General features: G+C 39.7%; 1 protein-coding gene across 1 annotated transcript in view; it reads right to left on the bottom strand.

Moving 5' to 3' along the window:
* Positions 1 to 26,114, bottom strand: part of PCOLCE2 (procollagen C-endopeptidase enhancer 2) — an 88,599-nt gene extending 62,485 nt beyond the window's left edge. The window contains exons 1-2 of the mRNA XM_044667608.1: positions 26,011 to 26,114; positions 23,994 to 24,102 (exon numbers count right to left, since the gene is read on the bottom strand). Of these exons, the coding sequence (XP_044523543.1) occupies positions 23,994 to 24,102; positions 26,011 to 26,096 (195 nt within the window). The 5' untranslated portion in view covers positions 26,097 to 26,114. The remainder of the gene's footprint in view (positions 1 to 23,993; positions 24,103 to 26,010) is intronic.
* Between the last annotated feature and the right edge of the window lie 1,657 nt (positions 26,115 to 27,771).

Consider the following 27,771-nt stretch of genomic DNA (forward strand, 5'->3'; position numbering starts at 1 on the left):
TCAAGCATAGTGGGCACATGTTGCAAAGGAGGTAATTCATAGCTTCTAGAAGTCCTTTTGCTGGGGTCCTCAAAATGTTCCCCTTAGGTATGGTGTAGCTTCATGATCAGCTCCTTAAAGAGCCTTGAATTTGCCTTTCCTCATCTTATCTAGACTGACCTCAGCTCCTCATTTAGACATTGTTCCTAGTCACGGCTGTCCCTTACACGGTGCTTGGAAATCTATAAAGTGTACAAATCCTCAAACACTCCAAAATTTTCAATGGTCATCCTCTGGTCAGAAATTATTCAGAGGAATACAGAGGTTCTACTTCCCTTCCCCTAAATGATTCTCTCTCAAGAGTTTGCCTGAAACTATTCTCTGCTCTAAGCTGCTGGACACTCAAATACCTGGGTTCTAGCTAGCTTGCTACTTTACTCAAAACCCACAAAATGTCTGTTAATTTAATGCAGTGATTCCCAAAGTGGGCACCATCGCCCCCTGGTGGGTGCTGCAGCAATCCAGGATGGTGGTGATGGCCACAGGTGCATTTCTGAGTTCAATAAATAGTTTCATAATTTCAAAGTTCAATGTTTCTAATTTACACCTTTCTTTGCTATATTTTACAAAAAAGGTAGAAATATTAATACATATATCTTCCCTATTAATTGGTATTAAAATTAAAAAAAATTAATTTCCAGGGGGTGCTAAGTAATATTTTTTTCTGGAAATGGGGCGGTAGGCCAAAAAAGTTTGGGAACCACTGGTTTAATGCTTCTAATTGATGGATGCAACAAAAATGTTCTCACCCAATCAATGTGGCAGGGTCAGAGTATTTTCTGAGTTATTTTAAGTAGATTAGGATAATTAATTGATTGGCTCAATCCCTGCACAATGCCTTGTGTACAAAATAAGCTTAATATTTTTTTTGGTGGTTCTCACAAATGAAGGCAGCTCTCTCACAAATGGTGACTAAATAGGATAGCCCTAAAGTCTTAGTACAATTTTAAGTTGTAGTAACTTTAAGCAAATAAGCGTATTAATGCTTAAAATCACGCTCATGCCCAGTACAACAAAAATGGCCACAATCTTGCTGATATCAAGCAACATTTTACCAAATGTTTATTGAGGTCTTAGGGGTCATCCTTTATCTCAAAACCTCCTGAACCTTTTTCATCCCTGACTCATCTCCTCTTACCATAATTAATTCTGAAATGAGTCCTTGTGCTTCAAGAGTCAATAAAAAAAAATAAGAAATGGTTCAACCTTCGATGGGGCCGTTGGCAGGATGAGTCATCACCAAGCAGTGAGCTCTTTGACAGCAGGGGCTGTCTTTGGCAGCTAATAAATGTTCATTGACTAATTGGCCAATGGGGAGAAAATCTAGAACTTTGGTAGACAAAACACCTCGGGAACCCACTCTTCCCCATTAAAAAAAACAACAACACACTAAGTGATTGTGAATAAAACAGTTTGTGACAGGGCTGTTAACCCTTTTCTCCAGACATGAAGGGAAAGGAATCATGTTGAGATCAAAGCTTTTTCATTAAGAAAAATGCTTCCAGTATGTTTTTCACAATAGTACATGTATAACCCAGATTAAATTGCTTACCATCTCTGTGAGGGGGAGGGAAGGGCAGGATTTGGATCTTATAATTTTGGAAAATGTATGTTGAAAATTGTTACTACAAAAAATTGGGGAAATAGCTTTATTATTACAAGTAATTGGGAAAATAACTTTCAATTAAAGGAAGAAAAGGCAAAATGCTTCCAGGGCCACTAGACGGCATGGTGGATAGAATGCCAGGCTTGTAGTCTGGAGAAGCTGGGTTCAAATCTAGTCTCAGACAATTTATAGCTGTGTGACCCTGGGTAAGTCACTTAACCCCAAATTGCTGACCTTCTTTTGTTCCTAAGACAGAAAGTAAAAGTTTAAAAAAAATGCTTCCTAGCATAAATGAAGAATCCAAGTTATTTTTTTCTCTTTCAAGACTATTGCAAGCAAACTTAATTTGCAAGATTTAAAAAAGAAACAACAACACATATATGAGGAAATCAAAGCCTTCTCCAGGAGATAAAATGTAAGGAAATAAACTCTCCACAAGGCAAAAGATGATATACACAGGGTGAGTTCTCCAACACACTATAATTTTATCAAATTGCCTACGATCATCACTACTACAAGTGTAATCATTATGTTCAAACAGCTGTAAAACATTCCCCCAAATATCAAATAGAACATAGAGAGTTTAAAATTAAAAGCTGAACAAATTGTCCAACAATAATCAGGATTACCAGAGTGAATAAAGAGAAAAGAGGCATTTGGAACATGGCTAAATGCTAGATGAAATTCTGTCTTTCTTTATTAGGTCAGCTTTCCCTTCTCCCATCTTTATGGCTCTTGTAACTTTTTTGTGTGTGTGAAATCTAAATGAAAATTTTTTTAGGTTTTCATGACTTAATTCAGTGTTCTGTTGGCTTTTCCAAGTGGTGTCATGCCTTAGATATGAGAGAAAAAGGCTATGGACTCAAAACTTGAAATCCTGCCTCTCTGACCCTGAGAGAGAAGGTAGAGGAAGGGAATAAGAATTTGTGTAAAGCCTACTGTAGGAGATGGGGTGGGTGCCCACCAACAATGAATGCACAAACTAAAACCAAATCAAACCAAACCCACCAAGCACCAAACATTCTAATAAGAGAGAAAATTCTGTCAATGACATTCTGTGTCGTATAGGTCTCATAAAACCCATGTTTAGCTGGAGGCAGAACAGAAATTCTGCTTTTAAGTAGATGTGGATAAGAAGGTTTCAGATATCTTTGAGACCATTCAAAGACAACTCATGCTTTCCAGATCTGGGAACTGTTCACCTGGGGGACAAAACCCAGTAGAATAGAATCCTTAATAAGGGTGAAACAAGGATAAAGATGCTTTGAAAAATAATCTTTCTTATTATATAAATAAAGCTTGTAATATTTCCAACTTGGATGAATTAGGAGGTACTTCTAGGCTATCTAGTCTGGCTCTTTATTTTATAGATGGGGAAACCGAGGAATACAGAAGGTAAGTGATAGTCACAGTTAGTGGAAGAGAAGAGTAAATTGTAAAAGTTCTTAGATATAAAGAAAAATGTGTTGAGATCAACTTAAAAAATCCTTACCTTCCATTTAGAATCAATACTAAGTATTGGTTCCAAGGCAGATGAGCAGTAAGAGCTAGGCAATTGGATTTAAGTGACTTGCCCAGGGTCACACAGCTAGGAATTTCTGAGATCTGATTTGAACTCAGGACCTCCAGGCTTGGCTTTCAATTCATTAAGCCACTTAACTGCCTCTAACTTTTTCTGGTAGGTGAAACTATGAACTTTTTATTATTAATTATATTTAGACATTAATCAATTTAATTATTAATTTAATTTTTTGTTTATGGTATAATAATATATGATATATAACTATATATAATAATAAAAACAATTATAAATTTAATTATTAATTAATGCTATGTCTACTAATTATACTTCTTATGTAGCAATTATTAAATATTACTCATTAATTAGTGTATGTTATAGACTGTGAATATATTGCTTATATTTTAATTATGTTTTTTAAATGTCTATTATGATGACAATATCAAACTGCCTGAGGGCAGTGAGGTGGCACAGTGGATAGAGTACTGGGTCTGGAATCAAGAAGATCTGAGTTCAAATCTAATCTGAGACATTTATCAGCTGTGTGACTCTGAGAAGCCATTTATCCCTGTTACCTCAGTTACTACATCTGTAAAATGAGCTGGATTAGGAAATGGCAATTTACTCCAATATCTTTGCCAAGAAAACCCCAAATGGGATCACCAGGAGTTGGACATGATTGGAAAACAACTGAACCACAAACTAAACTGCCTTACTTGTCTGTCTTCTGAATTTCCTTGCACTCTTTTCAGATCATTTGAAATATAAAGAGTGCTTCCAATAACAACAACAACAAAAAACCTCCCCAAAGGAACCCCCCTCTCCCAACAGCTTTCTGTGCTCAGTGGCTTAACTTGAGAATTTTAATGAGCTGTGAATGGATAAGATTAAAATCTAGTACAGCCTAATTGTCTGTAGCAAACAAGTTTTTTAAAAATCCAGAAAAGAAAAATGAGCCTGATTAGTGGTGACTAGCAATACTAAAAAAGACACGACATTCTTTTTCTTTAAACCTAACCACTTGAAAAGATGGTAATAAGAAACTGGGACCAAAAAAACATAACATCATTCCACAAATCAGTTTAAAATGAAGAGGGAATTATATGATGAATTATTACGACATCAGCTAATGTGCCATAAGTCTATCACAAAATCCTATATTTTTTTAAATAAGACCTATTTTTAGACTACTGCAAATTCTTAAGACTTCTAACTTCCTCATTTTTTTAAAGTTATACCTTTTCATTTATTTATTTATTTATTTGTTTGTTTGTTTTATATGAACCCTTACCTTCCGTCTTGGAGTTAATACTGTGTATTTGCTCCAAGACAGAAGAGTGGTAAGGGCTAGGCAATGGGGGTTAAGTGACTTGCCCAGGGTCACACAGCTGGGAAGTGTCTGAGGCCAGATTTGAACCTAGGACCTCCTGTCTCTAGGCCTGGCTCTTATTCCATTGAGCCACCCAGCTGCCCCCTAAAATCCTATATTTTAATAATATATTAACCATGTTCATTTTCTTTTAGAATCTTACTTTTTTTTTAACTGGCTTTGTTCTAAACTCAAAGCAGCCACTGGAAATGATATCAGTTTGGTCAGTAATTGTGAGATCTTCATCAATAGCTATTCCCCCGTCTCCCATGAGAACAGGAGAAGAGGCAGGAAGAATGCCTAAATTTTGTTTCCCAAGTTCCCTTAAAGTTGGATGTTTGGAATTTGTTAATACATTTTCCCTATAGGAATATCGTTGGTGAGGCTTAATTTCCCAGACTAGCCCATAAAAGTCTACCCTATAATGTCCCCCAAGAATTGTACTCATCTCTACTAAAGCCAAGAAAGCAGGTCCCCTGCCTCTATGAAAACAAGTCTAATAAATTTACAGTGTCTGCTATGAAGTGAGTCAAATTCTCCCCTCTCTCTTTTCTCTCCATCTTTGTATTTCCCACAATGTACTATCATAATAACAGCTCTCACTTTTATAGTCTTTAAGGTTTACAAACTGCTGACTTTACAACAGAAGCAGCAGAGCAGTGTCTAGAAAGTCAGTCTTAGAGTCAGTACAATCTGGTTTCAAGAATTATCTTTAGGGGCACCTGGATAACACAGTGGTTAAAGATCTGGAGTCAGGAGGACCTGGATTAAAATGTGACCTCAGACATTTCCTAACTGTATGACCCTGGACAAATCACTTAACCCTGATTGCCTAGACCTTACCACTCTTCTGTCTTAGAATTAATACTAAGAAAGCAGGTAAGGATTAAAAAAAAAAGAAAAGAATGACCTTGAGCCCATGCTGGCTACAAGTTCCTGACAAATCACTTCACATTTCAATGTCCTGGGTGACCTTCCAAGATGAAGTTGAAGAAGACTTGGTCATCTGCATAGTATGAAGTAGTGGATGGAACGTTAACTATGGAACTTGGATTCAAATCCCATTTCAGACACACTCATGATGGGACTTTGGGAAAGTCACTTAAACTCTCTGAGCCTCAATTTACCCATATGAAAAAAAGATGGAATTCTATTAGCTAGTCTCTACAGTCACTTCTAGCCTCAATCCATTATCCCATAATGTTATTTCTTCAAATAAGGGTTTCCTATATCAATGAAATCACAGGTCTCAACCTGTGATGGGTCCTCATATCAACTCTGTGAGGTCAGTATTTCAAGTACTGTTATCTCCATTTTAAAGCTGAGGAAATGAAGGTTCAGGAAATATGGGTGACCTGCCCATTGACACACAACTAGGAGGTGAGTCAGGGATGAGATTCGAAACCAGGTCTTCAGATTCTCAGTTTAGGACTCTTTTCATGACATCTTGATGTCAATTGTACATGGTAGATACACAAAAATTGAATTTCGCCCTATAATGTGCTTCTCTATTCTTAAAAGTTGGAATCTTGGAGTTGTTATCTTTGGTGTTTCCACTTTCCTGGTATTCTTAGTGCACACCACAGAGTAAGTTCTTAAATCCCTATGGACCAATGGACTCTTGCCAAATATTAAATCTACTGCAATATTATAAAAAACAAGTGTCCAAAAATCAAAGCGGGACACTTTAAAGATGTTAGTGTTCTTTTGTGCAACTGTTGGGCAGAGGAAAATAATCCAATGGCCTGCCAAAATATATGCCCTAATCCTATAGTGTATATTTTACTGGGAAGCCTCCTTTCCCTTCCTAAGAATAACCCAAAGGGAGTAGAAAGAAAAGGAATAATATAATGGAGCTTTCAATCTTTTTTATCCAGGCTTTAAATTACTTCCAGCTTTCCTTGGGTTTACTCATTGTAATACTGTTAACTCAACAAAGTTCCATATTTCATTTAGAAATGCTTTCTTTTAAGCGATGATAAAAGGACAACTTGTTTGAATTTGGGAAAGGCATTATCAAAGGCTATTTTTCAAATGAAGAAAACCCTAGTGATTAAGTCTGGCTTTGAACCTTCCAACTATGACCAAAACATTACTGGCTGGTAAATATGGAAAACCAGATGGTGGTCCTTGCAATCAGTGCCACCACCGTTGTTGGCCATCTTGGAAGACATGTTGAGACTAATCCTATAGTGGCCCTGAAAAAGCTATTTCACTAAAGCTCTAGTAGGGCAATGGAAATCTTGAAAGAGCAGAGAATAAGAGACTAGAAGCTGTTTAATTTTACTAGGCAACTTAATTTTTTTTAAACTAATATGAGCCTGATAACTCATTGTGGCATCATTAGGCAACTCTGCAGAGTGCTGATAGCTTTGCTATGTCTATCTGCTCTTATGGGGAAAAACCTGGGGGTTAACTTGAATATTTATCTGGGTTCAGAAGGGTGAGTAGGAGACAGGAATAGACAATAGGTGGGGACTTAACAAGCTGAGAAATTGGGTTTGGCAGTTTGGGAAATGGCAGTTGACAGGAGTGACTTTTGGGCATTAACTGCCACACTGACCCATCTAGCCAGGGAGTCAGAGAAACTTCAAGCAAAAGATATTGACAAGAGGGGTTATAAACACAAGGTTTTAATAATTATTGAAGGTCAGGAATAATGGGGAAAGGTCACACTGATCTAAACACTAGGGACCACACAGGGGCTGGGAAAATGAGTTAAAGCCTACGCTGCACTAATCAGACTTTACAGACTAGAAGGGGAAATGGGTCTCTCACAAAATCATGTCTTCTTCTTTTGCTCCTCTTGATGGCATAGGAAATGGGTCCACAGAAAGATAAATCCAGGAAATGCTAATCAAGGCACTTGTCTCAGACTGGGATGTCCACCACCCCAGCTAGATCTTCTTGCTCACTTGATCTCCCCTGGCAGGTCTTCCTTCTCAATGGTAACTCCACACTCCTTGGGCTCCTCACTGGGCAGGTAAAGGCATCCACACCCTCTCCCTTTCCCAGTTTGACCAGAGTCTCCAAGGGCAAACAGTTTTTTCCCTTCATTCTATTTAGAATGTCCCTGGCTGGCAGCCAAGGCTTTTCCCTTAGTCTGTCTGCTAAGTTTGCTTTCCTACTTTTAAAGCCTATACCTATTACACTGCCCATCAACATTTGCCTCTTAGGTCAGGACCTCTTCTGCCAACTCTTCAATGACTTCCTTCTGTGTTGTAGAAAATACTATTTTACTACATGCAGCTGGTGATGGAATTTATAGGGCTTTAGAGTTTGCAGGCCTAGATCTCAGGACCCATCCAGTACATTCCTCTCATCTTACAGTTGAAGAAACTGAAGGCCTGAGGGATGAAGAGACTTTTCCAAGGTTATATAGGTAGGAAGTCCAGAGATAGGATTTTTTAATTAAAAAAATACCACGACCTTTACCTTCGGTGTTAGAATCAATATTGTGTATTGTTTCCAAGGCAGAAGAGTCATAAGGGCTAGGCAATGGGGATCAGGTAACTTGTCCAGGGTCACACAGCTAGGAAGTATCCGAGACTAGATTTGGACCCAGGACCTCCCATCTCTAAACCTGGTTCTCAATCTACTGAGCCATTTATAGGTAGGAATTTAAAGCCAGGTCTTCTGACTGCAGATTGGAAGTATGTTGCATCTTCCATTGATCCCAATATTTTGTCTTTGCAGATGAAGAAATGGAAGACTAAAGAGGGGAAATAAATTGTCTAGGGTCACTCAGTAAAATCAGAGAGGAGATCTGAGCCCAGGTCATCTGACTCCAGGTAGTATTCTTACCTCTTCACCATAATTGCCTATCTGTGTTTGAATGCTTGGGGTAGGAGCTTGAGGCAATAATATTGGAGCTGGGACTCTACCTTGAAGCTTCCATCCCTTCCTAAGGAATAATCTTGGAAAAAAACAACAATAACCCTGGTAGCTAGACAGTGAGTAGACAGGCCAGAAGATGGGAGATCTTGGGTCCAAATCTGACTTCAGACACTTACTAGCTGTGTGACTCTGGGTAAGTCACTTAACCCCCATTGCCCAGCCCTTACCACTATTCTGTTTTGGAAATGATACACAATATTGATTCTAAGATAAAAGGTAAAGGTTTTAAAAAAAAGTTTAGGGAGAGATCATTGAAAAATAAATGTACACAGTTAATTACTAGTAAATTATGCTTCTGTCATGAAATGTCAATGCATGAAATATCTGGGATTTTTTGGGTGCAGATTACAATAAATCTACATTTTGTAAAGAAGTCTTAGATTGTGTTTCAGGGAGGTTAAGTTATTGCCCTGGTCACAGAGGAAGCATATAATGCTCGTGTTAGAGGTAGGATTTGGACCCAATTCTTTATGACTTCAAAGGCAGTTGTACTACATCCTGCTAACATTATTGTATAGGTAGTCTAATGTTTTGCTATATAAGTCAGTTGTGTGTGTGAAGAACAGTTGGATAGCTCAAGCATTACACTGGTATCCATGAAATATCAAAGGATCTCTAATGTATTGGTTCAGTTGTCTAAGGAAAAAGCAAAGGAATGCCTGTATGAGAATCCAGTGTAGGGAGAAGGTATGAATGAGTTTCAACCTCCCCCAGGAAAGAGGGTATCCACATCAATGAGAGATCCAAGATCCAGGGAAACACTAAATTTTAATATATTTTTTGCATGTGGTAATGCTGTTCAAGTAAAACTAGCTAGAACTGTGCACCATGGCTATGATGAAAATTCTTGACCACTAGTTAAGAATGGTTTCTCTTTACAACATGGACCCCCCCCAAAATCCGTGTACTGTGATTCGGGTTCTGAAATGTTTCCACCAAAGAAATTCATGCTCAACTTGTTAAGGTTTATGAAGAAAATGTTTTCGGTCAACAAAATGTAACCAAATGGTATGAACAGTTCTGAGAAGTAAAGCAATGCCTTGGGAATATGGTGCCAAGTTGACAATTGGCCAATGTAACAAATGATGAAAACACTGAATGAATCAGTAATTCTATTCTTCCAACCACATAGTGGAGTCTGGTAGGTGGTCGTGTAGAAAATCATCACTAAATCATATTTCAAATGCTTGTAATAGTTATTTGCTTTGTGTCCTACACATAGGAGCCTCCTACTCATTATTGTGTTTAAAAAAAGGCTTTTCAAGACATACCCAGGAAAATAACTTTTTCAGCAAATCTTCTTCATCATCATTCCCTCCTCACCTCTGTGACAGAATCTCTCACATTCTTCAAAACACAGTTTAGACATCACCTCCTCCATGAAACCTTTTCTGATCCTTGCAGTTATTACCATCTTTTCTCTCTCCTGAAATTATTTAGTATGACTTTATATAATCTTTGTATTTACATACTGATGAATATCAGCTATATTCTCCAACAGAAGGTAAACTTCTTGAAGGCTGGGAAAGTTTTGTTCTTGTCTTTGTATTCCCAGAGCCTAGTTCAATTCCTCATATATAGTAAATATTTAAGAAATGTTTGTTAAATTTAACTGAATTGATTCAGAATCCAATTCTCAATGATTTGAAGCTGAAGCTTATACTTTGGCCACATATTGGAAAATATTCTGATGTTGGGAAAGATTGAAGGCAAAAGGAAAAGGGGACAGCAGAGGATGTGATGGATAGATAAAATCATGGAATCTACAAATATGAACGTGGACAGACTTTCAGCTAGTGGGGGGCAGAAGGACTTGGAATGCTATGGTCCACGGAGTCACAAAAAGTCAGATACAACTGATTGACAACAAAAATGATCTCAGTGGAAAAGCAGGAAAAATACCATTGTGTAAAGAATATATCACTTATTCAATTACTTGCTACAATAGCATGACCCTAATTCCCAAACAGGACAATATAGAATGGAAGGGTTATCAATATGGGATCCCACAAAACACTGGGGGAGGAGTTGAGAAAAGCCTCTGCTAGAACTCTTAGATCTGGCTTTACATCAATTAACAAAGGAAATATCTGTGTTTTTATTTTTAACAATTGATTGTTCTGAAGGAAAGAGGAAGAAGAGTCTAGTAGACAAAGGCTAACCTTAAAGGTAAGAAGACTTTCAGTTCAAGTTTTGCCTTTGACATATATTGCTGTGTGATCCAGGACAAGTCATTAAGCTCAGTACTCTAGGGAACTCTCTAAATCTCTTAAGCTGCAGAGAAGGTGCCAACCTGCATCAATAAAGGGAGTTTTCTCTTTGGGAAACTTCTTACCCAAATGAAGATCCAGTCCCTACCCCTTCGAAGGGAATACATATTCATATAGCATCATGCCAGGCACAGTGACTCATGTCCAATTCCCTGGTGCCATTTAAATTTAGTCATGGGCATACCAATCATAAATCTAACATTTGGGACTTGCTATGTAAAGAGGGATTAATTAGAATGCTCCTTTAATTGTCTACTCTTCAAAATCTCCCTCACCTCTTACCTCTAACCCTCATCTGAATGGATCTTGTGTATTATCACTAACCATGTTTGTCTCTTCCCATTTCTAGACTGTAAGTTCTGTGCAGGCAGGCAATGAATCTCATATAAACGTTTCACGGTGCCTAGCACAATGCTCTACACACCCTAGGCACTTAAATATTGATTGATTGGATTTTTAATGTCTGTTAAATGCTTGCTCATTTTTATTGCCTTTCATATTGAGCTTAAAGGATGCTCTCTTTGTACTGACCCACTACAGTACTATTGACAACAATAATGACTATTTTCTGAGCTGGACAGGAACTTCAGTCAATCAATAAACCTTAATAAATTACTTATTGGAGGCAGCTAGGTTGCTCAGTGGATAGAAAACCAAGCCTGGAGGCAAGAGGTCTTGGGTTCCAATTTGGCTTCAGGGACTTCCTAGCTGTGCAACCCTGGGCAAGTCACTATACCACCATTACCTAGCCCTTACTGCACTTCTATATTGGGACCAATATATAGTATTGATTCTAGGATAGAAAGTAAGGGTTTAAATAATAAATAAAATGTTTATGTGTCAGCCAATATGCTAAGCATTGGAGATATTCCTGTCCTTTGGAGGCTCACATACTAATGGGAGAGACAATATGTAAATAACTAGGTACATAGAAGCAATATTCATGGAAGATGGAAAGTAATCTTAGAGGGAAGGCACTTCTATCTGGGAGAACTGGGAAAGAAGAGCCTTCCAGAATAAGGAGGATTTCAGCTGTCTTTTTGTGTTAACTTTTACCTTCTGTTTTAATATTAAGTCTAAGGCAGAAAAGCAGTAAGGAGTAGGCAATTGGGGTCAAATGACTTGCCCAAGGCCTCACAACCAGAAAGTGTCCGAGACCAAATCTGAACCTGGCTCCTTCCAATTTCAGGCCTGGCACTCTATCCTTTGTGTTACTTTTAGCTGCCCCTTTGGCTGGGTCTTGAAGGAACCAGATAAATTATTGGGCAGAGGTGAGGAGAGAGAGAGCACTGATAAGGCATGAGGGACTGCCTAGTTGTCTCCAAAGCTAGGAGAGAGGCGGAGAGGGAGAGAGACAGAGAGACAGAGAGAGGCAGAGACAGAGGGGGGGGGAGAGAGAGACAGAGAAAGAGAGAGAGACAGAGACAGAGAGAGAGACAGAGAGAGACAGAGAGACAGAGACAGAGACAGAGACAGAGACAGAGACAGAGACAGAGAGGTGTTCAAACAGCAGGTAGGTCTCTAGCTGGATCAGAAGGTTTGAAGAGAGGAGTCAAGGGTAGGAAAAATGGAAAGGTAGAAAGGAAACAGGTTATGAGAGTTTCAAATGCCAAACAGAGGATTTTATACTTGATGCTGCAAAGATCTGGGAGCCACTGGGGTTTCTTGAGTAGGGGGTGACATGATCAGTCCTGTGCTTTGAAAAAATCACTTTGGTAGATATTGACACTAAAGATGGATGGAGGAGAGAAAGATGGGGAGAGATTTAAGCCATGAAGACCAGGCAAAATAGTCCTGGAGTGAAGTGACTCCTTCCCTGTTGCTTTATAGATAAGGAAGTTAAGGATGGACCAAGTGGAAGAAATGAATCTGAAATGCTTACTTAACTGACTTGCCTGAGATCACTCGGGTAGGTAAGTGGCAGAAGTGAAATTTGAACCCATATTCCGTCACTCCAAATCCTTTGTCCTTTCTACTGAACTATGGTGCCTCTTGATAACGTGTGTTCTGTTCTGTGATCCTCGACCACAAATCTGAGAAGTCAACCCCACAGGTAATATAATCTCAAAATATCTGTAGCTCAGAAAGATTCATTCCTTGGTCAATCACACAGCTAGTGAGCCTCAGAAAGAAGATTCTAACCCAAAGCCAGGCTCATGCTGCTTCTCTTGATAAGAGATTAGTTTTATTAAGTGTAGAAAGAAAGAGATACTCACCCATCGATTGGGGAATGGCTCAATAAATTGTGGTATATATTGGTGATGGAATATTATTGTGCTGAAAGGAATAATGAACTGGAGGAATTCCATGTGAACTGGAAAGACCTCCAGGAATTGATACAGAGTGAAAGGAGCAGAACCAGGAGAACATTGTACACAGAGACTGATACACTGTGGTACAATCAAATGTAACGAACTTTTCTACCAGTAGCAATGCAATGACCCAGGACAATCCAAATGAACTTAGAAGAAAGAATGCTATCCACATCCAGAGAAATAACTGTGGAACAAGAAATGCATTACAAAAATATGTGATTGACCCCGTAGTGCGATAGGGATGTGATTAGGGTTTTGATGTTGAAAGATCACTCTACTACAAATATGAATAACATGGAAATAGGTTTTGAACAATGATACATGTTTAACCCAGTGGAACTGCTTGTTGGCTTTGGAAGTGGGAGAGGAGAAAGCAGTGGGGAGGGGGATCATGAATCATGTAACCATGGAAAAATATTCAAAATAAAAAAATTTTTAAAAAAGAGACATTCACTTAAAGAAACCCATTGAAGATTTTATGGTCAGTTCCTTATGTCTGTCTGCCCATTGAATCATTTTCTGGACATCTGCCTGAGTAGAGCATTGAATGTACAAGTGGCATAAACAAAGGAGTATGCTCTTCAGTCAAAAAAAATAAATTTTTGGTTTTATTTTTTGGCTTTATCAAAAAATTGGAGGCAATTAATTAATGCAATTAATTGAGTGCCAGACCTTGAGCCAGGAAGCCCTAAGTTCAGATCTGGCCTCAGACACTTATTAACTGTATAATTTCAGACAAATCTATCTGCCTCAGTTCCCTACTCTGTAAAGTGGGGATAATAAAAGCACCTATCTCCTAGAGTGGTTGGGGGGATCAAATGAGATAATGATTGTAAAGCATTTACACAGTGTCTAGCATAAAGTAGTTGTATAATAAAGGCTTACTTCTTTCCTTCATTCTTTCCATTCTTTACAGGATTTAAAAAAACAACAAAACATCAGACTCCTTTTAGAAGCCAATAGGCACAAGTCCATGCACACATGAAGACTGGATTCTTGGTAGAAAAACCTTCCATTTCTTTCTAGCTTATTTTTCAGCCTTTAACTCATTTCTTAATATGCCCAGACTATACAATGAATGTCAATTAAGGATTGTCTATACATCGCCATCAAATCTCTGAATTATGTTGTTTTTCAAAAAAGAGAAGCAGGAATTACCCAGTTCCCTTTCTGATAAACAATCTTCAGGATCAAAGAATCAGAATTTCTCTGCTAATTAGATTATTTGTTTTCAAATCAGGTATTAATTAATGACGTTGGGTCAAACAAGTATGAAGTCCCATTTAATTTTCTAGACTAGCTATAATGAAAACATATGCATGTTAAAAAAATCCAACAAAAAAAAAAACTCAGTCAAGACTGAAATTCCAATCTTTGCATAGTTCTAAATTCTCCAGCGCAGTCGTGGCCAGGAAATCTGTGGTGAAGGCCAACATTCCTCCCCTATATCTCCTTTGCTGTGGTCACAGAAAGCAAGGAGGAATAACTACTGAGAGCTTGGACCCAATTACTATGCCCTTAGGTATAATCAAATGACTTAAGTGCCAAGTTTCTGCTAAATTCACTGTGTCTTCTTTTGCCATACATATATAGAGCTGATTTTATTTCCAGACAATCATTTATTGGGCATCTACTATATTCCAGGCATTCTGAAGAAGGTTTTATCTTATTTGATCAGAAGTTCATATTTTTTTCCTCTCTTTTTACCAAATGACTAAATAAGGTGTATATAGTGGGTATAGTGCAGATGGTATAGTGCAGAGATGGGCAAACTACAGCCCCAAAGGCCAGATATGGCCCCCTGAAATGTTCTATTTGGCCACAGGACATTATTCCTAATCTGACTAGTAGGATACAATACAATGAAACTTCAAAAGAGTTGCCTTAGAAACAGACTGACAGATGAGCATTTCCTTTCCTTTGGCCCCCTCTTTAAAAAGTTTGCCCATCACTGTGGATAGAGCACCTGGCCTGGAGTCAGGAAGCCTGGAAGTCAAATCTACTCTCAGACTTTTACTATCTGGGCAACCCTAGACTAGTCACTTCACATAACCCTGTTTGCCTCAGTTTCCTCATCTGTAAAAAGAGCTGGAGAAGGAAATGGCAAATCACTTCAATAACTTCCCCAAGAAAATCCCAAATGGAGTCATGAAGAGTCTGACATGTGAGATAATACATGTATAGCCCAGAGCAAATTGCTTACCATCTCTGAGTTGGGGGGTGGGGGAGGGAGGGAGGGAGATGATTTGGATCTTATAATTTTGGACAATATGTGTTAAAATATTATTATATGTAATTGGGAAAATAAAGTATCTTTGAATTTAAAAAAGAGTACATAAGAGGACAAAAAAATGACATGAATGAATCAACTGAAGAACAAAATGAAGCATATGGCTAGATGAAAGCTGGTAAGTGTCTGAGGCAGGATTTGAACTCAAAGCCTTCTTGATTCCAGTTCTAGCACTCTGTTCCCCATGCTCCCTAGTTGTCAGTTTAATATTGCATTAGTCTGTGTGGTTTTATGGGATCTAAGGGCACTTAGTGAGACATAAGTCTGATTTTGATGCTCTGGGAAAACCTGGGGCAGCCAGAAGCCCAGGAATATGGCTGCTGAAGACATCTCAGAACAGCACCTGATCCACTTGAGCCCCAAGCTACCTTTCAGAAGTGATTCAGGCCTCCGGTGATGGAATCAGAATGAGGATTTGAACAGAGAAGAGCTCTAGACCATCCAAAGTAAAGGGTATTAGAAACACCTCAAATGGACAGCTGTTTAATAAAGCATCTTTAGAAAGATGAATTCCAAGGAAATCAGTGTGACATTGGAATAATGATAAAGCCTGCCATTTATGCCAAAGCCCTTCACACACACAATATTTCGTTTAATTTCTCAATCCTGTGTGGGAGGTATTAGAGTCATTCTAATCCTCATTTTATCAATAAGGACAGGCATACTCACAGAGAGGAAATGGTTTGCCCAGGGCCACACAGCTAGTAAGTATAAGAAGCAAGATGGAAGCCCACATCTCCCCGGGCTCCAAGTTTAAGGTGCCATCTTTTTATGTAATCCTATTACTGTTCCTATTCTTGGTGAGGTGACGTTAACATGTTATCAGGCTCCTATTTATCATCTAGCCTTCTCAGTTCACCATCCTCAATAGCTCCTATGATCTTCAGCCCTCCTCCTCCCTCAGACACTAACCTGAGGATCAAACCTTAGACCACTCCATTATTTTATGTGCCTGCTGATTACTTACCATTTAAATCTTTAGTATTTCATTTATATTTTATTTTAAAGTCATTCATCTTGTTTCCTTTGCTAGTTTTTCTTCATAGAGTATTTTGACCTAGAAAAATTTTTCTGTATGCCTTCCCTTCCCTTTCTGATGAAAAGAAAACAATTCTGTGAGTCTGGCCCTCCCACACTATTGACTTTGAAGTTTGTGGGGTGGGGTAGGAGCTGCTGAGGGGATGAACTCTTGTATGCCAAGTTTTAGATCAAGGAAATGTTTATAGTTCACTTACAAATCTTTCTCAGACTAAACTGGAGCTGAAAACACTAAATGAACCCTTAAGCAAATGCTGCTGAGCAATTTCAAATATTTGATTACAACACATCATCACCAGGCTTATCAGATGCACTTCATTTTTATTTTTAATTTAAAAAAACTCTTCTTTTCTGTATTAGTAACAACTCTTAAGGCAGAAGGGCAAGAGCTAGATGGGATGTCACCTGAGTTATTTTTTTCAACCTCTCTATCTTAGTATTAAGTCTAAGACAGAAAAGCAGTAAGGGCTAGGCAATGGAGTTTAAGTGACTTGCCCAAGGTCATTCTGCTAGGACGTATCTGAGGCCAGATAGGAAACCTTGACTGACTTTTTTAACCTTTACTTTCTCTCTTAGAAGCCATACTAAGTATCATTTCTAAGGTTGAAGAACAGCTAGGGAATTGGGGTTAAGTGACTTACCCCTGGTTCTCTATCCACTGTGCCACCTAGCCACCTCTGTACTTAATTTCTAAAACTGACTTATAAGTTACTCCTGGATCAACAGCTACCAAGGGTGGGAAAAGCAGAATTAACATTGGATTTGGAGTCAGAGGATCTCGGTTCAAATCTTAATTCTACAACTCACGACCATGGTTACTTTGGGAGAGTTACTTAGTGACTCAGTCCATTTTCCTCATCTGTAACATCAGTTGGAATAGATAGTCTCAAGCCACCATGCATTTTCCTAGGTTGTCTTGGATGCCTGGCATATATTCCTTCCTCCAAGGCTCAACTATGAAGCCACTTCCTATAGGAAGTCTTTCTGATCCCCCTCTTAGTCTTTTTTTTTTCACTGACCACACTGCCAATCTGATGAAGCCTATGGATCCCTTCTCAGAATATTTTTAAATGCATACAATATAATACATTTGACTCAAAAGGAAAACTGTGATATTGCTATACATTAATGTATTTATGTATATAATATCTTCAGTAGAATATAAGATGCTTGAGGAAAGTTTTTAAACATTTTGCCTTTGGGTCCCCAACATCTAGTACTTAATAAACATTTGTAGAAAGAATGAATAAGGGACAGCTTGGTGGTTTGATGGATAGAGAGCAGGTTTGGAGATAGGAGGGTTTGGCTTCAAATCTGGCCCAAGAAACTTCCTAGTTTTGGCATAAGTTGCTTACCCCCAATTTCCTTGCCCTTGCTGCTCTTCTGCCTTAGAAATGATACTTCGTATGGCTTCTAAGAGAAAAGGTAAAAGTTTTTTTAAAAAATGGAATGAATGAATGACTAAAATCTCTACAGTTCCCTTCTAGTTCTAAATCTATGATCCTATAATCTTACTAGTCTTGACCATCATTGCCAGAGTAACACCAATGACAGTGAAAACAACAGCTGTTCAAGGATCCCCACTTGATTCAGTTGTAGCTTATGTAATCTATTTTATGAAAATTCTTATTTGCCTGTTGCCATATTAATAGGAAGCTTAGAGGCCTCTGAATCAATCTAATTTGCAGTTGCTATAAACACAATTCAGCTGACCTGACTATCATGCAAGTCTGTTTTGAAGAGGGTTGATTGAACAAGCATGGAGCAGCCAGATTTTAGTTTACTCAGTGTTCTGTGGTTCTGTTAAAAAAAGAAACCATATTGTTCCTCTTATGTGAAGGGAGCAAATATTATGCTACCTGTTTTAACAACAGGCTCAGGAAATGAATAATTTAGAGGTGGGAAAGCCAATGCATAGAACTCTGAAAGGATTTGTCCAAGATCTGCAATAAATTAATGATGGTTCTACCAATGGAATAGTTCCTGACCCTGAAGATCAATCTTTGGCCTCTAACAATCCTATTTTTGAAAAAGATTTGGCATCATAATTCTGTAATAGCTAAGGATAGCCAGGGCCATGCAAGTCCAGAGGATAGAATGATGAGTTCATTGGGCACTTCATCAGGTCTAAGTGCCATTTCCTGTTCCAGGCCTATCCCTGTGAAATGTGAAAATTCATTTCTCTGTAAGCATCACAAATTAAGCACAAAACATTAAATGATACTGGTGTTGGCTACCAAGATCCCATGGAAACCCGAAGGATTTTGTAGGTCATAAAACCTCTAGAGTTTATTAAAAAAAACAACCCTGCTATGTAAATGAAATATGATCACCTCTTGAGGCTCAAGTCTTTTTGTTTGTTTATTTTGGTCTGGCCCTTTCATTGCATCAGTTTGGGGTGCAACTCCTTAGGCAATTATCTAGGGATCAGAGAGGAAAATTGGTTTGCTCTCGGTCATGCAACTAGTATGTGTCAGAGACAAGACTTCAACTAGAGTCTCCTTGACTCTAAGGCCAGCTCACTCCCTCTCTATGCTGTGTGGCCTCTTCAATCTCTCTGTTTAGTGATCTATAAAAATGGATGAGAAAATGCTACCTCACTTGACATGGCTGTTATGAAGAAAATATTTTGTATGATTTTTTTCTCATTTAAGAAATTATATGGATATTTTGTTTTTGTGCCATCTTCATTTCCAGTCCATCCCTTAGTCTCCAAAGAACTGTGCCATGTAACAAAGAATTAAAAAAGAAAGGAAGGCAGGAAGGAAACAGTTCAGCAAAACTAATCAATATGTCAACTGAGTCTGACAGTAGAAGAGGTATTTAATGCCCATCTTTGCAAAGAGGGGAGGGAGGTACATTTTCTCTTCATTTCTTTGGGGTTGGGTTTTGTCATCATAATTAAAGAACATTAAGTTCTGTTGTCTTCACACAGTTGTAGTCATTGTGTATGTTATTTAAGGGAAACATTTTGTAAACCTTCAAGCATTATGTAAATGAGTTATTATTATCACCATAAATGAATAAGCAGCCCAGTGCTCCAACCTGCAGGATGTACCCTTACTCTAGGCAATTCTACAGCAACATCACTTGTATGACAGCCTTCAGGGGCATTTGACCATGTTCCAAGGCATGATCATTGATGGGACCAACTGCCAGTATCTTCTAGGTCTATAAGTTAGTGCTACTGTTTCTCAGCTATATTCCTAGATGCTAAGAAAACAAAATTGGCCCATGTCCCTGTGGGCTAGAAGCCATACCTGGATCTACTGTCCTGTCTATTCTTCCAGAATCTAGAGGAACTACAAAGAGAAAGTTTCTCCCCTTTGCTGCTCTGGAGAACATGTAGACACACCTTGAGGAGCTAGAAGGGGAGAACTAGATACACATCTGACCTCAGCCTCCACTTCCAGACTTATCAACTTTATTCTCCTTCAGGTCCTCATGTTTGCAATCATGGAGTCAGTCTTGGCTCTGCTCTCTTCCTCACCTTCCCTTCAATAGCTAATCAAATGTCAAATCTAGCTGCTTCTACCTCCCCTGCATATTGTGTATTATCTCCTTATCTCCTCTTATGGGGTCACCTTCTCTCTAGTCCTTTTTACCTTTCTTCTGGACTACTCTAATTAGTCTCTCTCTCTGTGTCCAGTCTTTTCTCTCTCTAATGCTAGCATCCTTCAAAATACTCTTTCTAAGGCACAAGTCCAACCATGTAATTCTACTGCTCAAAATTCTCCAGGTGCTCTCGATTACTTCTAGGATAAAACAAAAACTTGTCCTCTTGACACTTAAAGTGCTCCTCATTCTTGCTCTATCCTACCTTTCCCGGCTTCTTTCATAGCATTCCCCTTCATATATTCTGTGGCCTAGCCAAAATGACCAGGCTTATTCCTAAGCTCAGTGGTTCATTGCCCATCTTTGCACAGGTTTTTCTTTTGCACAGGGACCAGGCATGCCCTCTCTTCTCACCTCCCCTCATAGATGTCTTAACTGCCTTCAAGGTTCAGCTCAGGTGCCCTCCTCCTACAAGAAATCTTTCCTAATCCACCTCGTCCAGAGTGCTCTGTCCTGCCTCCAATTATTTTGTGTTTACTTCTCTGTGTACATACAGTAACCCTCCAGCAGCATGTGAGTTCCTGAGGGCAGAGATTATTGGTTGTTGCGGATTTGGTTTGGTTTTGTATCCACAGCACCAAGGACAGTGCCTTGCACGGATGAGGGGCTTGATAAATGTCTGTTGAATTGAACTCAAGGGTTACGAATAAATTCAGCGTTATCCTCAATGTGAAAAGCTGCTCAGCTGAGTCCTCTATAGCAGCCAAGTGAGCCAGGGTTAGTGAGGACCCCTGTGACTCAGTCTTGCCAAGGCTGTAACAGTAACCAAGAACTCTCCTTGAAGTTCTCAGAACAGAGCAGTTGTTTTTATAGCAAGAAATCAAAGTGACATCCTCTTGAAAGAGCATAAACTTCATTGGCTAAAATCAAACCCTCACTTCAAAGCCCCCTTTTCTTTGTCTTCTAAAAAGTAGTTTGGTTAGTTATTTGTACTACATGGCCCATGCATTCTAAAACTACTGTATCTTTGAAAGAGGATTCCTGATTGGCAGTTATCCTCGTGTCCTTAACTAATGGCAGTCTAAGTGGGTCTGACCTTGTCTGAAGTGTGAAAACCACAACTGTATTTTTTTCAGAGTGATAGTGAGATGAAGTGGAAAGAATGTTGGATTCAGAGTCAGAAAATCTGGGTTCGTATCCTGGCTTTCCCAAATGACTCACTGGGTGACCTTGGGCAAGTCTTTCCCGGCCATTTAGAATGCTTCCCTATTAGAAGGTAAATTCCATCAGGGCAGGCACTGTCTTTACTTTTGTATTTATCTCCATAGTTCTCAGCACATAGTAAGTCCTTAATTAACCTCCTTCCCTCCCTCTCTCCCTTCCTTCTTTCCTTCCCTCCTTCTTCCAGAAAATGTTTTTTTAAAAAAGCATGAATTGGAAATATGATTCTGAGGCAGGCTTAAATAACGAAAATTTTATATTTGCCTTGCATTATTATTAAATGTGTTACATGTTAAGAAGTAACCCTAGAAAGGCAATAATGAGAGAGATTTCCTTTCCTTCCTCCTTCCTTCCCTTCCTTTTTTCTTCCACTTACCCTATGATCCAAGTAATTTATATAGAAGTACAGACATAGTTACAACGAATGTTTTAGTAGCAAACGGAAATATTTTTAAAACGTTTCAAACAAGTTACAGAGACTGAAGCATACTGTGAGGGGAGGGCACCGTGCCACCTCACCCACTGACTGTGAAGCAATAAACCATCTTCACAAAGTAAAGAGTGTCTATCTCTCCCACCTCCAAGTCACCTTTCCAAAGAAGAACCTCTTCCAGCAGAATTTCTCATGTCCGAATGTTGACGCAACATTGAACTCTAGTTCCTTTCTCTAGAAAAGAACCAGTGGTGTAATGGAAAGGCCTCTTCTTGGACTCAGAAGAGACCTATATTTAAATCCTCTTTCTAACACTTGCTTGCTCTATGATTGCAGGCAAATCACTTAAATATTTTTGAGCCTCAGTTTTCTCATCTGAGAAATAGAGATGGTAATACTTATCTTGAGTTGTTATGGGAATCAAATGTTGGTAAGGTACTTTGCAAATTTTAAGATAACAAATATCTGTAATTATTCCAAAAAAGAGTTCTCTTATTAACCACACTAACGCTTCAAAGGACAACTTAATTTCTCCCATCCATTTGCTGACCTTTTAATGTTACTTCTTCACATTTAATAATGATAGGTGGCAAAGACAAACCTTGCCTCATTTAAGCCTGCCTCAGAACCACATTTCCATTTCATGTTTATTTCCAAGTTATTTTCTGCCTTTCTGATACCAGGAAACCATTGTCCTTTCTTCAAATTCTATATTTCTAGCTTGTGGACTCTCTTCCAGCCTGTCAGGCTGAGGATTTAACCACAGAGGGACATTTACCTAGGTTTAGTAAAACTTTCCCAATATAGATGGGAGACAAGTTTATTTATAGGAGGGTGTTTGCCCAGGGAGCTTTCTCAGTGGATAAGCTTCTTTCACACTGTGGCCTCTATAAGAATTAAGAGTTCTAGAATCTGTCTTCTTATCTTATGGAAATTCCTGAGCTCTGTGAGAATCCAGTCTGTCTTAGTGGCTAGAATCACACTGGATGAAGAAAACACTCAGTAAAGCCGTATTGCACAACGGTTAGAATGGAACTCTGTGATAAAACAAACAAACACAGACAGTGACTGTCATAGCAAATGGGGAAATGACTAAAAATCCCTGTTATTTGTCTGATGTTAAGGATGAGGCATTTTTTACATTGCCTCAAGTCTCTATTTTCTCAGAATCAGACCATGACTCAACATTATATTCATTATGCTTTCCTGGCACTGGCAACCAATGCCTAATTTTTAAAAAATGAATGTGTCAGGCTGGGGTTGTTTCTCCTTCCAATTTTTTTTTGTTTGTTTGTTTCTGGCAGCTTGCCTTTTCTGGTGATTTCAATAGGATGAGAGTACATTTTAAATTCTTTTAATAGATGCCAAGGTGAGGAACTACCCTTTGTCCTTGAAACAGAAGCAGTGTGGCATAGTAGACAGAATGTTCAGTGTGGCATCAGGAAGATCCTGGTTCCTTGAAAGCACAGAGTATTTTGGTTTTTATTTCCTTTGTATTCCTACAGCTTATCACAATGCCTGGCACTTAGTAGGAACTTAATAAATGCTTGTTGACTGACTGACCGGGTTCAAATCCTGCCTCACTTACTATCCATATGAGCCTGGATAAATCTCTTAACCTCTGTCAGACTCAGTTTCCTCATCTGTAAAAAGGGAAAAATAATAGTGCTTGCCTCATGGGATTAATAAAAGGATTTAGTTCTTTAAAGGACTCCAGAGGCCATCTGGTTCAACCTCTTCATTTTACAGATGAGTCAGCTGGGGATTAGGGAGGGTCCTGTGCCTTGCCTATGGTCATGAGTTCATAGATCTAGAGCTCTGAGGCCAACTAGTCCCATCCCTTATTCTTTATATGAGGAAATTAAGGCTCTAGGAAGTGCAATGACTTGCCTAAAATCACATAGATAATAAATGGTACAGTCAGGATTCGAACACAAATCCTTTGTCTCTAAAGTGTTCTTTTCAGAGGGATAAAATGAGATTATCTATATAAAATGTACTATAAAAATAAATATCAGTTATTATTATTCCCAACTTATCTATTTGGAGCAAAGTCAATACAATGAATTTGAGTGATTGTTGTACATAGAAAAACCAGCAGTGTTGTTGGTCTTCAAATAATAAATTCTAAATTTGTATCTCAGAAAACCGAGGAATGTGAGGTAGGTTTTGAGACACACTTCAACTTTAAAGATTTATCCTGCAATTCTCAAAGCACTATCACCTACCTTTTATAGTTCCAAAGATAAGAGAAAGCTAGGACTTCTATTAATAATCTTCCAAAGAGTTGAGGCAAATTTAGCCATTTACTATTCCAGGTATCTGCTCCCCACTCCACCCCCCTACTCTACCACACATCCTGGAAATGGAGGAAAAATGAAGCAGCTCTTCAGTGTTTTCAACACCCTGGTATCAGAGAATACTGTACTTAAAATGCTTACTGTGATTTTCCAAGTACATTTGCTGTTTGGAGGGTAGACTCCAGGGAACCCTTCACTGCCAATAAGTCCAGATTCTCCAGATAGAATGCCACCGCATGTGAAAACAGGTCTGGGAAGATCAAAACAATGGCAAAAAGTCATACAGTTTCACTGGGAAATACAACCTGACAACAGTGTTTTTTACTAGTATTTAGTAGCTACTCCCAGCCTTGAAGACGTTCATGATGCAAATGCAAAAAAACACATGAAAGTTTGCAGAATGCACACATTTTGTTTCCTTCCTCCCTCTCTCCCTCCCTCCCCCTCTCCTTCCTTTCTTCCTTCCTTCCTTTCTTTCTTCCTTCCTTCTTTCCTTCTTTACTTCCTTGCTTCCTTCTTCCCTTCTTTCCTTCCTTCCCCTTTACCCTCTGTCTTAAAATTGATACTAAGTATTGGTTTGGTAAGGGCTAGGCAATTGGGGTTAAGTGACTTGCCCAGGGTCATACAGGTAGAAAGTGTCTGAGGCCAGAATTGAACTTTGGACCTCCTGACTCCAGTCCTGGCTCTCTATCCACTGAGTCACCATGCTGGGAGGTGAATGCATTTATCCCCTGATCTCAAATCGCATCTGCTCCCTTTAGCTAGGGTTGACAGTCAAGCTTTACCTGCATCCCACCTCCACCTCCACCACTTTCCTCCTTTCCTCTAGGAAAAGCTGCCCTCAAACATGTTATTTTCAAAAATACTGACTCCTTGGCACTCAGTTCAACCACAGTCAGTCCTAGTCATGATAAAGCAAAGCTAGAAAAAGCAACCGAGTAATAGAACCTCCCAAAGGAGTCGTTCAGAATGGGAAATTCATTTCCACAGAAGTAGAAAATAACCCCTCACTTATACAGAATAAAAGATGGGGCTGAAGAGCAGTTTGGTTTTAGACTGGGAAAGCAAGCAGTTGCTTAAAGACTGAGGTGCTTAGCACCAGACAGAAGCCTTTCTCTCTCTCTCTCTCTCTCTCTCTCTCTCTCTCTCTCTCTCTCTCTCTCTCCCCCCCCCCCTTTTTTCCCTCCCAGGTTTGCCTATTAGCAGAGTTTCCCTAGAGGAAAGGAGGAAAGTGGTGGAGGTGGAGGTGGGATGCAGGTAAAGCTTGACTGTCAACCCTAGCTAAAGGGAGCAGATGTGATTTGAGATCAGGGGATAAATGCATTCACCTCCCAGCATGGTGTCCAGGATTTCTGGCTTCCAGTGGTTTCCCTGGGCTTAAACCACTCACTGTGCGAAGGTTCCCAGAAGAGAAGGAAATGAGAGAGAGAGAGAGAGAGAGAGAGAGAGAGAGAGAGAGAGAGAGAGAGAGAGAGAGAGGCCTCATGGGACTGGGAATTCCTGCTGATTTTTGTTCCCCTTGGAGGAAGGAGAAGGGGGAGGAAGGCGAGAGTGGTGAAGGGATTAAGTTTAACGACCCTACTCATGATAACATCACCAGCGGCTCTCCTCAGCAGAAATAGGGCGGAGAAGGAGCGTGTCTAGCTCCAGCCCCGTGTTAGTCTAGGATGGGAAGGAGGGAAAGGGGCTTCCCCGTGAGAGAGAGTTCTGGTCTCATGGGGGCTTGAGGGGGATGGGAAAGGAAAGGGGGAGAATGTAGGGCCGAGCCACTGACAGCCACGGGAGTTGAGGCATGAGGGAATTTGCCAGCATGCCTGGGGTTAGGGAAGCTGGCAGAGAAAGGCAACTCAGCCCAGCCTTCAGTTGTATGAGACTCTGGAACCAGAGGTGGAGGACCAGCGGGAGGTGAGGAGGGACGCGGCAGGCTGAAAGCTGAACTGTCCCGGGGAGAGCCTGCCCTTGCACGCGGGGGCTCTAGGGAAGCCGCCTAAGAGGGGTTCCTGGCCCCAGGGGTGGGCGCGCCAGGATCCCGGAGATGGGGGGGATAGCTGTGCGCCCTTGAGCCCAAGCACGCAGCAACAGCCGCGGCAGTGGTGGCAGCTAACAGCCCCATCCTCCCGCTGCGCCCCACGCGCCTCCTGTGCCCCAGGCTCATTACCTCTCCTGTGGTTGCTGTCCGGAGACCTGAGCAGAGGCAGCCAGCAGCAGCCAGAGCCAGGAGCGGATGCAGGAGGCGTCTCTCATGGTTGTTGGAGACGTAAGGCGGACACACACACACACACAACACGCACACACTCACCGAACATTCACACGCGCGCACGCACACGCTTCCTCACACTCGCACCCGGGAGGCCACTAAGTGTACAAAGAGCAGACGAGTCTCGGGCCGGCAGGGAGGGCTTTTAAAAGGGAGGGTTGGCGTTAAGTCTGACTGTACACCGAATTTCCCTCGAGGACTTTCTCTGGCAGCAAGAAGCTACTGATGAATATACCATTTGTTCTCAGGGCAGCAGCCGCAGCAGCAGCAGAAGCAGGAGGAGGAGGAGAAGGAGGAGGAGGAGACTTTCCTCACCAGATCCTCCTCCTCCTCCTCGTCGTCGTCTTCCTCCTCCTCCGTTCGTTCCCCATCTCTGTGACTCAAAACTCTACTCCAACTCTGAATTTCAAACTTCCGACTAGGGTGTGGAAAAGAAAATCCCACTGAATGGGACTAGAGGATGGCCTTGGCAGCAAACCACATAACAGCGGTTTATATGTGGGAATTTAATTAGGTGGGGTTTTTCATGGGGAGGGGTATTTTTATACTATTTTATTAAAGGAAGATATTTGGAACTCCTGGCTTTGCCCAACTGAAGGCTCAGTTTTCCATCACTATCTCTCATCCACCTACTAAATGGGAGAAAAAAAAGATTCCAGTTCCAGTTTACTTGAATCCTGCCCAATTTGTTACTTTAAGCCAACGTTTCATTTCAATAGTCCTATTTAAAAAAAAAAAATGGGTGTGAGGGTGACTAAGGAGGCGACATGATTTCTGGGTGGGGATTTGTAATTGCATTTTCAGGCATCTAGTTTCTCAGTGAATTTCTCTTGGAAGAAGCAGACCTTTCGAGCAAACAAGACAAAATCAGAATCATCAAACTTTAGGATTAGTTATCAGGCTCAAATGAGATAATGAATGTAAACATTTTGCAGAATGTAAAGCACTTTGTAAAAAACAGTTATTGTTGTTGCTATTGTTATGATCATCATTAAATATTAGCCTTCAGTCATCAGGCCTGTAGTCTGATGATGACTTAATTCCCTAAACCTTCTAGAATCCTGCTGAGATCAAGTAATATTGACAGCATACTAGAGTTTGCTCATAAATGTTTAACAACCAGGTTGTTGGGGAAAAGGGAAGCTTAGTCTGAATCATGAATGCTTTCTTAAGTCTAGACACTTAGCAAAACAATCGATTAAGTCCTGATTTGTAAAGGCTGCAAGTTTCCAAGGTTTAAATAGTCAAACTGAAAATTTTACAATCTGGTTCTTCCAAGTTGGTTATAACTGACTCTAACACCCCAACCCTTATGATGTTCATATGGCATTTCTAACATAATGTTCCTTTGCTTGAGGGACCACATTTTTACTTTAAAATCGAATGGTATTAAAAGGGTCTTTTAATAGGTGAAAGGGTGATAAAAATTTGTAGCTAATATAGATTCCTGACTTTGCCCTAGTGCTTCTGTAAAGAACAATCTGCCAGAGATTCATTATCATAGCTTGCTTTTTTTCTTCACAATCTTTTTTTAATGGATCAAGATTCAAATAGATTATGGGAAAAGTTATATAACAATGTTTGTCATTCATGACATACTGATTTGGTGCAATAAATAATTGTTTACCACCACCACCCCTAGATTGTAGAAATAACATTCTT

The sequence above is a fragment of the Gracilinanus agilis genome, chromosome 3, assembly GCF_016433145.1.
Source record: "Gracilinanus agilis isolate LMUSP501 chromosome 3, AgileGrace, whole genome shotgun sequence".
NCBI classification, from domain to species: Eukaryota; Metazoa; Chordata; class Mammalia; order Didelphimorphia; family Didelphidae; genus Gracilinanus; species Gracilinanus agilis.